The sequence below is a fragment of the Sus scrofa genome, chromosome 2, assembly GCF_000003025.6.
Source record: "Sus scrofa isolate TJ Tabasco breed Duroc chromosome 2, Sscrofa11.1, whole genome shotgun sequence".
Taxonomy (NCBI): Eukaryota; Metazoa; Chordata; class Mammalia; order Artiodactyla; family Suidae; genus Sus; species Sus scrofa.
The window spans coordinates 73,237,566-73,253,683 of NC_010444.4; the positions used below are offsets into that span (position 1 = coordinate 73,237,566).

A 16,118-nucleotide genomic window follows, 5' to 3' on the forward strand; every position below is an offset into this window, starting at 1 on the left:
CATCACACAGAAGACGTTAGGTTTAAGACAATGAGACCCTGGCATGTCTCCTTGGTGTGAGAGCTCTGAGAAATGGACCAGACACCATGCCTTTTACTGTGATATGTATAAGGAATCAGGCAGAGCTTTCTTTCTGGAATGGGTTCCCCACATGGCCAGGTCAGCCCTGAGCCCTTTCCTTGCATTGGAAGGAAACAGCCATGTTCAAACAGCCTGACTGGTACTGGGAAGTATGCTGCAGCTGGGTGCTCTGGCAGCCACCACTGTGCCCAGAGGTTCCTGACAGCATCTCCTCCTGGGGGGTGGCTGCCTTTTGCTCCTCTCCTTATGAGGGCTGGTGGGCTGGGGCTCACAGGTCCTAGGTCTCAGAACAAGAGCTGCCGTTCCTGGACTTGGCCCCCTCTGTCCTAGGCATCTGGGTTTTTCAGAACCTGCCCCCGGACTCTAAAGATCCCAGGAGGTGGGAAATGGGCAGAGAACACGAAGGTGGGAAATGGGCAGTGAACACGGTGAGAATAGCAACATGAGAATGGGCTTGTGTCATCCACTTGTCATGGGGTGGGGTGGGGGTAGGGTTGCACTTGCTCCACCTGGGCCTTGATCTCACCTGCATTTCGAGAAACCAGCAGGCTCTTCTCAAACCAGAAGATCAGGATGCCTTTCTGGCCCGGGGCGATGAGGATGTCGAGGGTCCCATTGTAGTCAAAGGGCAGCCCGAAACTGCGGTTCAGGGGGTGGTCCGAGTAGCTGAACATGGCCTGAGAGAAGAATACTGACCCTTGAGCGAGAAACGAGATCACCAGGTCAAGCAGTTTCTCAGCGATGGGACTGAGTGGGTCCATGTGCTGTGTTATTCAAACTTCTTCAGACCTTATTACCTAGGCCGGTGGTTCTTAGCTTGGGGTGATTCTGCCCGCAGGGGACACTGGTCGGAGTCTGGGGTCATCTGTGGTCATCATGACTTGGGGGGTTCCTGGAATCCAGTGAGTGGGAGCAGGGAGGCTGCTCCCCCCACCCCCCACCCCACAGTGCCTTGGACAGGCCCTCATGACAAAGGACTATTTTTTTTTTTTTGTCTTTTGTCTTTTTAGGGCTGCACCTGTGGCATATGGAGGTTCCCAGGCTAGGGGTCTAATCGGGGCTACAGCCGTCGACCTACACCACAGCCACAGCAACACCAGATCCGAGCCACATCGACAACCTACACCACAGCTCACGGCAACGCCGGATCCTTAACACATTGAGCAAGGCCAGGGATCGAACATGCATCCCCAGGATTCTAGTCAGATTCGTTTCCACTGAGCCATGATGCAAACCCCGACAAAGGACTATTTACCCAAAACTCCCGTGGGGTCTAAAGACCAGCACTCCCTGGTTCTGCTCAGCCAGGCCCACTCTGGGCCCTTGTACCTGGATTATTATTTAAGCCAGTTTCGCTGGGCTGCTCCCCCCGAGTCTTTTCCTAACAGCCTTTTGCATCTCGTGACCCTCTAAAGACTCTTAGGTGAAATCTAAATTCCTCTGCGTGGTTATCAAAGTTCTCCCTTGTCTCTTTCTGGAACACCTCTGACAGCACTATGTGAGGATGGAATTAAAAACAACAACAACAACAACAAAAACCAGGAGTTTCTGTTGTGGCTGAGCGGTAACAAACTCAACTAACATCCGTGAGAATGAAGGTTTGATCCCTGACCCTGCTCAGTGGGTTAAGTAAGAATCCAGTGTTGCTGTGAGCTGTGGTGTAGGTCACAGATGTGGCTTGGATCTGGTGTGGCTGTGGCATAGGCTGGCAGCTGCAGTTCCAACTTGACCCCTATCCTGGGAAATTTCATATGCCACGAGTGTGGCCCTCAAAAGCAAAAACAAAAACAAAAAACACTTGGAGTTCCCTGGTGGCCTGGTGGTTAAAAATCCAGCACTGCCACTGCTTGATGTGGGTTCCATCCCTGGCCTGGGAACTTCCACATGCCATGGGCATGGCCAAAGAACAAAAACGGAAACCAGCACAGACATCACTAACACTGACACGTGTTAATCAAGAAACCTGCATCCCTCTGGTTCCATCCCAGCCCCGCACAGTGGTTTAAGGATCAGGCATTGCCAAAGCTGCAGCTCAGATTCAATCCCTGGCCTGGAAACTTCCATATGCCTCTGGTGCAGCCATTAAAAAAAAAAAAAAAAAAAAAAAGCCTCCTGGGGCAGGGAGAGAAGCTTAGTGGCTGGGGCCAGGGTGGGTGCTGATCTTGACTCATCCCGCCCCCACTCCATCCGCTAAGGGTTGGGAGTGTGAGCCTGCAGCTCCCAGCTCTCAGACCTGCCAAGTAATGGGTTGGCCGCTTTGGTCCCCGGACCCTGAGAGGGAGCTCAGCTGAGCTGCCAGGGGTCAGAGTAGCCACCTTGAATCGGCTGCTGCAGTGGGGAAAGCAAGAGCCCAGGCCAGAGAAAACACCAAGATACCTGGTCCTTCCCTGACAGAAGTGAGGAGGGTCTGCTGGGTCAGCGCAGGTGTGGGGTGCATCTCCCAGTGCTGGGAGCCCTGAACTGGAGGCACCTGCAGTTTTATGCACCTGAGGCCTCCAGAAGGGGAAGAGCCAGAAGCGGGAAAGTACTGAGTCAGACAGGAAAGAAGTGGCTCCAGGCTTCCCCCTCCTCCCTCCCTCAGGGGGCCGAGGCCTGAGGACCACACCTGGGCTAGGAATGCAGAGATGAGGAGATGCTGAGAGCCTGCCTGGCCAGGGGCCCGGAGTCTTGGATCAGGCTGCCTTCAGAGACTGCAGGTATGGAGTGGGGGGAGGGCAGCTTCCCACCCCCCAGCCCTCAACCCTCGCCTCTCACCCCTCCCCCCCAGTCCCCACTGCTGCCACCAGGTAAAGTCTTGTGACTGACTGGGAAACCATGCACAGGAAACCAGAGCCAGGCTCCTCAGACACCACTACATTCTGGAGAGTTCCAGAGCTGTGGGAGTGTCTCTTATTCATGACACACTCTGACGGTTCCTGCTTGTGAGGGGACTCTGGATGGGAGGCTTGGCAACCCCCCCAACTATGATTGTGGGGGGCACCAGGTTGCAGCCCAGCCTCCAGGAGCTTGCTGATGCTGGGTCCTCCACACTTCAGAGCACACCCCACTCACAGGTTTTGCAACACGAGGGTACTGACTGCACTTTAATCTCTGCCTGACTTGCTGTTTTTTCAAGTGCACTTTGCATGAACTGATTCCTTAAAACTTAAATTAGTCTTATCCTAAATAATATCTGTGAAATCACAGTTTTCTTGACCTGATTTTCTGAATACACGTGAAAATAATCATTAAAAATCATTCATGTGAGGCATTTAAAATGGTCTTGGCAGGGGGGTGTTCCTATTCTAGTGCAGTGGAAATGAATCCGACTAGTATCCATGAGGAAGTGGGTTCAATCCCTGGCCTTGCTCAGTGGGTCGGGGATCCGGCATTGCTGTGAACTGTGGTGTAGGTGGCAGATGTGGCTTGAATCTAGTGTTGGTTTGGCTGTGGTATAGGCCATCAGCTGTAGCTGGGATTCGACCCCTAGCCTGGGAACTTCCGTATGCTGCAGGTGTGGCCCTAAAAAGTGGCCATAAAATGGTCTTGGGTGCCATCAGTAACACGTAACAGCATACCTTGTATTTTATCCTAGTGCCCAGCACCTCCCAGACCCTACTTAAATACTGCTGAATGCAAGACTGAATGAGCAAATGAATGGGGGAGAGAGGAGTGGTTGGTGTGTGGGTTTGTGGGAGGGTATATGGATGAATAGGTTCATGGATGGATGAGTAGATGGATGAATGGGAGAATGGATGGATAAATGGATGGATGTGTGGATGGATGAGTAGGTGAGTTGATGGATGGATGGATGAGTAGGTGGGTAGATAGGTGGATGGATAAATAGATAAATAGAGTAGAGTTCCCTTCGTGGCTCAGCGGTTAATGAACCCAACGAGGACCCATGAGGATGCAGGTTCCATCTCTGGCCTCACTCAGTGGCTTAAGGATCCGGCATTGCCGTAAGCTGTGGTGTAGGTTGCTGATGTGGCTCGGATCCCATGTTGCTGTGGCTGTGGTGTAGGCCAGCAGCTGTAGCTCCGATTTGCCCCCTAGCCTGGGAACTTCCATATGCTGCAGGTGTGGCCCTAAAAAGTAAAAAAAATAAAATTAAAATTAAAATAAAAATGGAAGGATGGATGGAATGATAGATGGAGGAGTAGATAGGCAGGTGGGTGGGTGGGTGGGTAGATAAATAGGTAAATGGATGGATGGATGTGTGGAGGGATGAGCAGGTGGATGGATGATTGGATGGATGTATACATGGGTGGATAGGTGAATGAAAAGCTAGGTGGATTTCAGATACCAAAGTCTAAACTGTGTGAATTTTGACAAAAACCTGGCTAAGGATAAAGGTCACTGAAGTTGTCCTTCCCAGTATGAATGGTGTAAAAGGTACTCACCTTCCGTTGGTCGATGAGAAGCAGTCCGACCTGTGACAGGGAGTGAAAGTAGAAGACCCCACCCAGTGACCCGACTAGTTCCGCCTATGAAACAAACAAAATAGTGCAAGTCAATAAATCATAAACGTGTGCTTAATTCCAAATTTTACACTATCTAGTAAACGAGATGAAGGAAAGTCATTTTTAAAATCATGATCTACCTCCCCTCTGTGAAAACACAGCATCTAGGGCAGAATCTTAAGTGAAGGCGGCTCTGTTTGGGGTGCTGGAGGGAGTGGTGTGACCCAGGCTGTGAGATGCTTGCCTAAATCCCTCACTCCTTCCTAGGTTCCCTGTTCTTGATCTTTGGCTGGTCAGCAAAATGCCCAGCAGGCAAGTTGGAGCATGAGGCCAAGGACCCCTACCTGGGAACAGTGGGATCCATTGCCATGGCTACCTCCACTCATTTTTCAGGTAAGAGAGAAAGACCAGCATCTTATGTAAGCCTCTTATTTGGTTTGTATGTGTGTGTGTGGAGGGGTGGTATTTCTATTATATATAGTGCTACGGACCAAATTGTGTCCCCTCCCCCCGCACCCCAATTCACAGGTTGAAACCATAACCCCTGTCTTAGTCCGTTCGGGCTGCCACAAGCAAATACCATAGACTGGGTGGTTCATAAACGATAGGAATTGACTGCTCAGAGTTCTGTAAGGCTGGAAGGCTAAGATCAAGGTGCCAGCATGGTCAAGTGAGGGCCCTCTCCAGGGCTGGAGCTTCTTTCTGTGCCCTAGGCACCTGCCAAAGGCCCCACCTCCTGACACCATCACATTAGGCATGATTATTTTACCATATGAATTTGGGGGGATACAAACATTCAGACCATAGCATCTCCAATGTGATGGTGTGTGGAGGTGGGGGTCTCTGGGGAGTGATTCAGTTTAGGTGAGCTCATGAGATTGGGGCCCTCATGATAGAATTAGTGCCCTTATAAGGAGAGACACCAGAGCTCATGCTCTCTTGGTGTCTGTCTCTCTCTGCTGTGGAGGACGCAGCAAGAAGGTAGGCGTCTGCAAGATAGGAAGAGAGCCCTCTCCAGAAATGGTGAATCAGCTAGCACCTTGAACTTGGATTTCCCAGCCTCCAGAACCATGAGAGATAACTGTTTGTTTTTTTCTTTTTTGGCCACCCCAGGCCAGGGATCAGATCCGAGCAACAGTTTCGACCTGAGCCATAACAATGGCAACACTAGAACCTTAACCCACTGTGCTGGGCCCAGGATCAAATCTGCATCCTGGAACAGCAGAAAAGCTCCCTATCCCATTGTGCCACCGTGAGAACTCCACAACTGTGTTGTTTAAGTCAGCAGTTTGTGCTATCTGCTGTGGCAGCCCGTGCAGACTGATACCTACAGTTAGTCTATCCTGGCTAGCAAGGTGCCTAGACATCGTGGTGGCCTGCCCATCTCCTCCCCACCAGTTACCCCAACTTCCTTTTCCCTGCCAGGGGAGCTCCAAAGAGGCCTTGATCTCAGGGGATGTATGGTGATTACCCTGGACCACAATGAAGAATGTCAGCCCCTTGGCCACAGACTGGGATGGGGTGGCAGGGGATTCAGCTCCGGGCTAGTGTGATGTGAAGGTAAGTCTTCTGGAAAGGTCTTTTTTCTTTTTTTTTCTTTTCTGGCCACCCCACGGTATATAGAGGTCCCAGACCAAGGATCAGATCCGAGCCACAGTTGCAACCTAAACCGTAGCTGAAGCCACACCAGATCTTTAACCTACTGTGCTGGGCTAGGGATCAAATCTGTGCCCCAGAGTTCCCAAGATGCTGCTGATCCCATTTTGCCACAGCGGAAACTGCTGGAAAGGTCTTCTTGAGTGCAAAGACGAAGCTCCTATCTTCCTGCTTACTGGGGAGATGATGCCTGGAGATGAAACCTCAGCTTGCAATGTGGGAGGAATGCCAGCTGGCTGAGTGGGATAGGTCTTCAGCTGGAGAGCACCCATTGAGGAAGTACTGAGATACTTCTGGAGTTGGTGGCAAGCATCCTTCAGCCAAGCATCCCCGGACCCTCCCTACAGAAGGTTGTTTGCATTTCCTGGGTCAGCTGTAATGACCACAGACTTAGTGACTTCAATTGTTCTGGAGGTCAGAGTCCATAATGGACTAAAATCCAGGTGTGGGCAGGGCTTGCTCCCTCTGGAGGCACCACAGGAGAATCTGTTTCCTCAACTTTTCTGGCTGGTAGAGGTGTCCGCGTTCCCTGGCTTACAGCCCCTTCCTCCACCTTCAAGGCCAGGAGCATTGCATCTTCTTCTTTCAAGCATAGCGTCTTCTAATCCCTCCATCTCTCTGTCTCTCTCTCATTCACATCTGCTTCCATCATCACAATCTCCTCTGACTCTGACTCACCTGCCTCCCTCTTATCAGGACCGTGTGATGATACTGGGTCTACCTGGGTAATTCAGGATCATGTCCCTTCTGAAGATCATCACCTTAATCTCATCTGCTGAACCCCTTTGCTATCAAGGTACTGTAGACACAGGTTCTGGGGGATTAGAAGGTGGACATCCTCAAGGATTCATTATTCTGTGGACCAGAGACCCTCCCTTGGCCTTCCCACAATTAGGCGACTCTGGGATCGGTGCCTGACACGGTCGGGGACCACAGATCTTGCTCTGTTTCCATGGCCAGCATCTATTCTGACTGGGCAGTGCCTGTGCCATATGGTCCCTACCATCAGTGTTTGGAATGTCATGAGTCCTGAGGTTGAGGATGGTGGAGCAGAAAGAGGGGGAAATTCTGAACCCCTGTTGGGGCCCCAAACAGAACAAAGAGGTGGAGGAAGGGTGAATTGGCTCCTCCCTTCCTTCCTTTCCTTCTTTCTTTTTCTTTCTTTCTTTCCTTCTCTTTTTCTCTTTCTCTTTCTTTCATTCTCTCTCCCTCTCCTTCATTCCTTCCTTCCCTCCTTCTTTCCTTGCTTGCTTGCTTTCTTGTTTTCTTTCACCGGCTCTTTCTTCTTGAGCTAGAGGTCCACATCTTCCAGCCCTTGGACTTTGGAGCTCCTGGTTCTTGGGCCTTCAGACTCCACGATTTAAACCAGCAACCCCCTGGTTCTCAGGCCTTTGACCTTGGGCTGAATAATGCCATCCATCTTCCTGGCGTTCAGCTTGCAGACAGCAGGATGCGACACCTCTCTGCCTCCATAATCACGTGGGCCAGTTCCTTCCATGTGTGTTCTATATGTTTATATCTCTGTCCCTATACCTCCTGTGGGCTTTGTTGCTCTGGAGAACTCTAATACAATTGGGGATTTAAGTGGCAACAGTTTTCAATGGAGCACCAACATTAACTCCAGGTCCTTCCAGGCCTAGTTTTGAATGAAAATACGTGGCCAGTTAGGTTCCAGGCTTTGCTGGGCCTCCAGGGCAGGGACAAGAAACCAGATGTGAGACATGATCAGAACTGGAGAGCAGAGTACACTCTGTCTGGCTTCCTTTGGACCAACTTCCTGAGTGTTTGGGGGTGAAGCCATTCTCTGTGTCATCAAAATGCCGTCATCCTCTAAACTACCCAAGGATTCCCGTCCTCTTCAGCTGTTCAACTGCCAACTCTGCCCAGCTGTGTGGCCCTGGCAGAAACCTTGCACCTCTTTGAGCCTTTGTCTGTGTATTCATTTTCAGGGGGGGAGGCTGCCACAATAAAATGCCACATACTCAGTGGCTTAAAACTGTAGGGATGGGGAGTTCCCGTCATGGCTCAGTGGTTAAAAAACCTGACTAGCATCCACGAGGACTCGGGTTCGATTCCTGGACTCGTTCAGTGGGTTAAGGATCCCGCAATGCTGTGAGCTGTGGTGAAGGTTGCAGATGCGGCTCAGATCCTGCATTGCTGTGGCTGGTGGCTGTAGCTCTGATTGGACCCCTAGGCTGGAAACCTCCCTTTCAGGTATGGCTCTAAAAAGACACACACACACACACACACAAAAAAATCCAGGGATGAGAGTTCCCGCTGTGGCACAATGGGATCAGCATCATTTCTGCAGCACCAGGATGCAGGTTAGACCACTGGCCTAGGCACAGTGGCTTAAAAGGATCTGGCGTTGCTGCAGCTGTGAGGTAGGTCCCAACTGCGGGTCAGATCTGATCCCTGGCCCTGGAAACTCCATGTGCCATGAGGCAGCCAAAAAAGAAAAAGAAAAAAAAAAAAAAAACAACCAGCAGGGGTGTGCTGTCACAGTTATGGAAGCTGGAGGTCTGAAATCAAGGTGTCACCAGGGAGGGTTCCTTCCAGAGGCTCCGAGGAAGAAACCCTGCTGTTCTCTTGCAGCTTCCAGGGGTTACCAGCACCTGGGGTGCTCCTTGGCTTCCAGCTGGGTCTCTCCCATCTCTGCCTCTGTTTTCCCAGGGCCTTGTTCTCTGCCTGCCCCACTCCTCTCCTCTCATTGGGGTTAGAACCCACCCTAATCCAAGATAACCTCATGTTAACTAACTGCATCTGCAAAGATCCTAGTTCCAAGAAAGGCTACATTCCAGGGTTCGAGGTGGACATAAGTTTTTTTTGGGGGGAGGCACACATTCAACCAGTCCAGTTCACTCATCTGTAAAATGAGGATAATGGTGATACCCGGTGTCATCATCCACATGCAGCTTTTATTGTGGCACCAGCACTTTCCCTAAACGGTGCTGTCCTGCTTTCCTAATCCTGGTCTCCCAGCCCTCTGCTCCCACCTGGAATTTCCCCTGCCCTCATAGCCAGCTGGACCCTTCAAGAGAGACAAGTCCTTGATCTGCATGGACAGTGAATTCCCCGACCATACAGGGGACATACTTTTTGTTGTTGGCTTTCTTACCAAATTGAACACACCTGTCTTTCATGAGCAAACTTCTGAAATCTGTATCCCCGTGTGTTTGAAAAATAGATATTGGTCTGAGATATCTGAGCTCCATGCAAATAAGCAAAAACCGAATTACTTATATCCTGGAAGAACACAAAATAAAGCAGTCTCTTTAAAAGGAGATAGAGGGTTGGCGTTCCTGTCATGGCTCAGCGATTAACGAATCTGACTAGTGTCCATGAGGATACAGGTTCGATCCCTGGCCTTGCTCAGTGGGTTAAGGATCCTGTGTTGCTGTAGCTGTGATGTAGGCCGGCAGCTACAGCTCCAACAGGACCCCTAGCCTGGGAACCTCCATATGCTGCAGGTGCAGCCCTAAAGAAAAAAATAAAAATAAAAAAAAATAAATATAAAGGAGACAGAGGGCTGGAGTTCCCATTGTGGCTCAGCAGGTTAAGAATTGGAAGAGCATCCATGAGAATGCAAGTTTGATCCCTGGCCTTGCTCAGTGGGTTAAGGACCTGGCGTTGCTGTGAGCTGTGGTGTAGGTCGAAGATGCGGCTTGGATCCTGCGTTGCTGTGGCTATGGTGTAGGCCAGCAGCTGCAGCTCCAATTCGACCCCTAGCCTGGGAACTTCCATATGCCACAGGTTTGGCCATTAAAAAGAAAAAGGAGACAGAGGGTGAAGGGACAGTTGGGGTTGTGTTCTTTAAGTTACATAAATAAGTTTTGGAGGTCTAATGCACAGCATAGTGATCGCAGACAATAACAGTGTATTATAAACTTCAAAGTTGCTAAGAAACTAGATCTCAATTGCTCCCACAACAAAAAAGAAGTGATAATTTTATGACCTGCTAGGGTGGCAATGATATTGCAATATGTAAATGTGGTTAATCAACCCTCTGTACATCTTACATTTACATAGCATGGTATGTAAATTACAGCTCAATTTTATTTTTTTATATTTTATTTTATTTTTATTAGAGTAGTTGATTTACAGTGTTGTGTCATTTCTGCTGTACAGCATAGTGACCCTGTCATTCATATATATATTTTTCTCATGCTATCTTCCATAATGTTCTATCCTGAAAGCCTATTGTTCCCTGTGCTGTACAGCAGGACCTCATTGCTTGTCCATTCTAAATGTAATAGTTTGCATCTACTAACCCCAAATTACCAGTCCATTCTGCTTCCTCTCCCCTCCCCCATGGCAGCCACAAGTCTATTCTTCATGTCTGTGAGTCTGTTTCTGTTTTGTAGATAGGTTCATTTGTGCCATATTTTAGATTCCCTATATAAGTGATATCATACGGTGTTTGTCTTTCTCTTTCTGTCCTACTTCACTTAGTATGAGCATTTCTAGCTCCATCCATGTTGCTGCAAATGGCATTATTTTGTTCTTTTTATGGCTGAGTAGTATTCCACTGTATATATGTACCACATCTTCTTAAACCATTCATCTGTTGGTGGACATTTAGGTTGTTTCCATGCCTTGGCCATTGTGAATAATGCTGCAATGAACATACAGGTGCATGTATCTTTTTAAATTACAGTTTTGTCCAGATATATGCCCAGGAGTGGGATTCCTGGATCATATGGTAGTTCTATATTTAGCTTTCTGAGAAACCTCCATACTGTTTTCCATAGCGGTTATACCAATACATTCTTATCAACAGTGCAGGAGGTTTCCCTTTTCTCCACACCCTCTCTAGCATTTGTTATTTGTAGACTTTCTTACCATTTTGTAGGCCAGTCTTACTGGTGTGAGGTGGTACCTCATAGTTTTAATTTGCATTTCTCTGATAATTAGTGATGTTGAGCATCTTTTCATGTGCCTATTGGCTATCCATATGTCTTCTTTGGAGAAATGTCTAAAATATTTGGAATGCTTCATGAATTTGTGTGTCATCCTTGTTCAGGGGCTGTGCTAATCTTCTCTGTATTGTTCCAATTTTAGTGTATGTGCTGCCGAAGCAAGCACATCTCAGTTTGGGGGAATGGGAGTTCCCTGGAAGCCCAGTGGTTAAGGATCAGGCATTGTCACTGCTGTGGCTCGGCTTCAATCCCTGGCCCTGTAACTTCCACCTGCCTTGAGCACAGTCCCCCAAAAGGGGGGAGTTGGGAGACAGATACAAGTGATCATGCTCCTGAGCATTTGTCCCAGAGAAATGAAAACTCATGTCCACACAAAAACCTGTAAGGGAATCTTTATGGCAGATTTATTTGCAATAGCTGAAAGTGGAAACAACCCAATTCTGGCACATCCATACTGTAGAAAATTACTCAGCAATGGAAAGGTACAGACTAGACATAAAACACATAGAATCAGACGAGTCTCCTGAGAAAAAACTAGTCCCCAAAGGTTTCAAATGTATGATGTCATTTATATAATATTCTATTTTTTTGTCTTTTTTTTTAGGGCTGCACCCACATCACATGGAGGTTCCCAGGCTAGGGGTCAAATTGGGGCCACAGCTACTGGCCTACACCACAGTCACAGCAACACAGGATCTGAGCTGGGTCTACGAACTACATCACAGCTCATGGCAACGCTGGGTCCTTAACCCACTGAATGAGGCGGAGGATGAAACTTGCATCCTTGTGGATGCTAGTCAGATTCGTTTCTGCTGAGCCACGACAGAAACTCCCTATATAGTATTCCTTCTTTTTTTTTTTTTTTTTTTTTTTTGCTTTTGCCTTTCAGGGCCGCACCTGCACCATATGGAGGTTCCAGGCTAGGGGTCTAATCAGAGCCGTAGCTGCCAGACATAGTCGCAGCCACAGCAATGCAGGATCCGAGCCACCTCTGTGACCTACACCTCAGCTCACGGCAATGCCGGATCCTTAACCCACTCAGCGAGACCAGGGATGGAACTGCCACCTCAAGGTTCCTAGTTGGATTCGTTTCTGCTGCACTACGATGGGAACTCCCCCTATATAATATTCTTGAAATTACAAATTTAGAGAGACGGAGAACAGATTAGTGGTTGGCAGGGCAGGGAGGTCTGGGGCGATGGAATAGTTCAGTATTTTGATGTCAGTAGTGGTTCTCTGACTTTACACAATTGTGTCCATGTCAATGTCCTATTTTTATCACTATAGTTACATAAGATATAACCATTGGGGGAAACTGGATGAGGGATAATGGGAGTCTGTATTGTTTTCAACTTCCCTATATATCTATAACTATTTCGAAATAACAGGTTAAGGAGTTCCCTTGGTAGCTCATTGGGTGAAGGATCGGCATTGTCACTGCAGCGGCTCAGATTGCAGCTGTGGTGTGGGTCCAATCCCTTGTCCAGGAACTTCTACATGCCATGGGCATGGCCAAAAAAAAGAAAAGGAAGAAGAAGATAGGTGGATATATTCACAGTGTGTCAGCCAGAGCCGTGCCTTTATCTCAGGTCCTCTTCTGAACCCCGGGAAATAACACTGCCCGAATCTATCATGGTGTCAGCCCTCAAGGTTTACTCTGTCCTTATTTCCATTCCTAAGTTTCTCTGGGAGTTCCCATTGTGGCTCAGCAGGTTAAGAACCCAACTAGTAATCACGAAGATGAGGGTTCAATCCCTGGCCTTGCTTCGTAGCTTAAGGATCCAGCATTGCCACGAGCTGTGGTATAGGTCACAGATGTGGCTCGAATCCCACATTGCTGTGGCTGTGGGAGAGGTCAACAGCTCTGATTCTACCCCTAGCCTGGGAACTTCCATATGCCACACCTGCAGCCCTAAAAAGAAAAAAAAAATGTTTTTCTCTGCTCAGAGCAGAATAAAACATGAAACACAATACATGGTACTCACCATGCAAAAGGAATTTTCACTGTAACAGCAGTTGTCACCAGAAATATGTGAAACAGGATGTTCTATACCTGAAAAGAGAAAAGAAGGGGAGGGCTCCGTGAGTTCCCTGGAAGTTCAGAGATAAAGATAGAGCTGGGCTTCTCACCCACTGCACTGACATCTAGGGCCAGATCTTTCTCTGTTGCGGAGGGCTCCTGGATCCTGTAGGATGTTGTGAAGCATCCCCAATTCTTCTAATGAGATGCCAGTGGCCCTCTCCTCCAGTCTGAACAACCAAAAATGTCTCCAGGCATTGCCAAGTGTCAACTGGGGGAAGGGAGGAAAACTGTCCCTGGTTGGGAACCACTGGTTTTGCAGAAACTCTTTTAGGACTCTGCCAAGATTGCTGGGGAGGTCCTGTTGCGGTGCAGTGGAAACCAATCTGACAAGTGTCCATGAGGGTGCGAGTTCGATCCCTGGCCTTGCTCAGTGGGTTGAGGATCCGGCATTGCTGTGCGCTGTGGTGTAGATCACAGATCTGGTGTCACTGTGGCTGTGGCGTAAGCCAGCAGCTGTAGCTCTGATTCCACCCACATCCTGGGAATTTCCATATGCTGCGCGTGTGGTCCTAAAAAGCAAAAAAAAAAAAAATCTGACTGGCTCACTACAGGGGTGCAAGTTCAATCCCCAGCCCAGGAACTTCCATATGCTGCAGGCATGGCCATAAAAAAAATTAAAAGCAGTGACTCAAGGAGACATTTGTATACACATATTCAGACCAACGTTATTCACAATGGCTAAAACATGGAAACAGCTCGAGTGTTCATTGATAGTTGACTGGATAAAAAAATGTCAAGCCTCCGTACAATAGAATATTATTCAGCCCTAAAAAGGAAGTTTTTTTTTTTTTCCTGTGCCTGTGGCATTCAGAAGTTCCCAGGGCCAAGGATCAAACCCATACCACAGCAATGACAATGCTGGATCCTTAACCTGCTAGGCCACCAGAGAACTTCCAAAAGGAAGGACATGCTACAACATGGATGAATCTTGTGGACATTATGCTCTGTGAAGTAGGATCCCAACTCTGAATGATCCCATTTATTTGAGGTCCCCAGAGGAGTCACATTCTAAGAGGCAGGAGTAGAATTGTGGGGACAGGGGATGGATGACCAGGGGCTGAGGAATTAGCTCTTTGGATGCTATTAAACAAATGATGGAAAGAAGAGGAAGGACAGAGACTAGACTGACTTGTGTTACAAGTAGTCCTTGATGGTTCTGCAGTAAGTTAAATATGGAATTACCATCTGACTCAGCAATTCCACTCCAAGGCATCTCTTTACCCAAAAGAACTAAAAACATATGTGGCCGGCCTACACCACAGCCACAGCAATGTAGGATCCGAGCCGCACCTGTGACCTACACCACAACTCACGGCAATGCAGAATCCTTAACCCACTGAGTGAGGCCAGGGATCGGACTCGAAACCTCATGGTTCCTAGTCGGATTCGTTAACTACCGAGCCACGATGGGAACTCCTACAGCTCCAATTTGACCCCTAGCCTGGGTACATCCATATGCTGCTGGTGTGGCCCTAAAAAAAAAAGACAAAGAAAAAAAAAAAAAAAAGGATCTGGCATTGCCATAGCTGTAGCCTTAGGTCACAACTGTGGCTCAGATCTCATCCCTGGCCCAGGAACTCCATATGCTGCAGGACAGCCAAAAAGGAAAGAAAGAAAGAAAGAAAGAGAGAGAGAGAGTTTGTGACATTCCGTTTATATGAAACATCCAAGTTCCCTGGTGGCTCAGCAGGTTAAGGATCCAGTATTGTCACTCCTGTGGCACTAGTTTGATACCTGGTCTGGGATCTTCTACATTCTGCGGGAGAAGTCAGAAAAAAAAAAAAAAGAAAGAAAGAAACATCCATAACAGGCAAATCCACAGAAACACAGAGCAGATTAGTGGTTCCCAGGGGCTGGGGGAGGGAGATAGGGAATGATGCTGATGGGAATGGGGCCTCTTTTAGGGGGATGAAAACGTACTCAGTGGTGGTGGCTTTTGCATGACATAACGAATGCACTAAATGCCACTGAACTGTACACATTAAAGTGGTTAAAATAGGCGTTCCCTTGTGGCCTAGCAGTTACTAGGCCACTGTTGTCACTGCTGTGGCTCAGGTACCATCACTGTCCTGGGGAACTTCTGCATGCCTAGCGTGTGGCAAAAAAAAAAAATGATTGAAATGGTGAGTTTTATGTGAATCCTATGCCCCCCTCCCCCAAAGGGAAAAGAGCTGTGGACCATGGGAGAGAAAAGAACTGACCTGGAAGATCAGGAAGGGGACCAGGAGAAGATTGTGGCATCAAGGAAAAGCCTGCCAGCATGGGTGAATTTTGGAGGGAGAAAGGGAAAGGTGATGAGGAAGGAGGGATTTTAGGCAACGTGGTGGTAGGTGGAAGATATATAAAGAGTGGGTTGACTGATGCTTTGGAGGCAGACGCATGTTTGGTTTGGATGTGACCAGTTGATGAGATGATCCTAAGACTGGCCCCCAGGCAGCCCAGCTTTACCTGGGTTATACATTCTCTCTGGACCGTTCACGCTGTGTCAACAGACAGTGTTTCCACCTCAGCCAAGGGGCTTGGAACCTTCTAGCTATTGATTCACTAAACCTCAGGCAATCACCTCGTTGAGAGACAGCCTGGAACATCATGATGAGAAGTAAGACCGAGGCCAGGCAAGCTGGACCCTTCCGTGTTTGTTTCCCTCTCAGGGGGCAGTGATCAGCTCTCCATCTAGAGCCTAGCAAGCACCTGGCAGGGACTGCGGCAGGGCTCTGTCTTATTAGGGGAGAGGACCACAGTCTTTCACCACCAGGAATACAAGTGAAGCAACAGGATAACAAATTGCCAGATGGTGATCTACTAACCCAGGGGTTCTCACTGTGAAGGAATTTTGATACCCCACTGGGTGATATCTGAGGACACTTTTGTTAGCATGACTTAGGGGGGCTCCTGGCATCGAGTGGGTCAGAGCAGGAGTGCTGCTCCACTCCCCTA

The 16,118-nt window shown here is 48.5% G+C and overlaps 1 protein-coding gene across 1 annotated transcript in view; it reads right to left on the reverse strand.

Annotated features, from left to right (window-relative positions):
- The window catches only part of CATSPERD (cation channel sperm associated auxiliary subunit delta), a 58,701-nt gene that overhangs the window by 30,108 nt on the left and 12,475 nt on the right, over window positions 1-16,118 (reverse strand). Inside the window, exons 6-9 of the mRNA XM_005661304.3 lie at window positions 13,084-13,151; window positions 9,312-9,425; window positions 4,464-4,547; window positions 608-758 (exon numbers count right to left, since the gene is read on the reverse strand). Of these exons, the coding sequence (XP_005661361.1) occupies window positions 608-758; window positions 4,464-4,547; window positions 9,312-9,425; window positions 13,084-13,151 (417 nt within the window). The remainder of the gene's footprint in view (window positions 1-607; window positions 759-4,463; window positions 4,548-9,311; window positions 9,426-13,083; window positions 13,152-16,118) is intronic.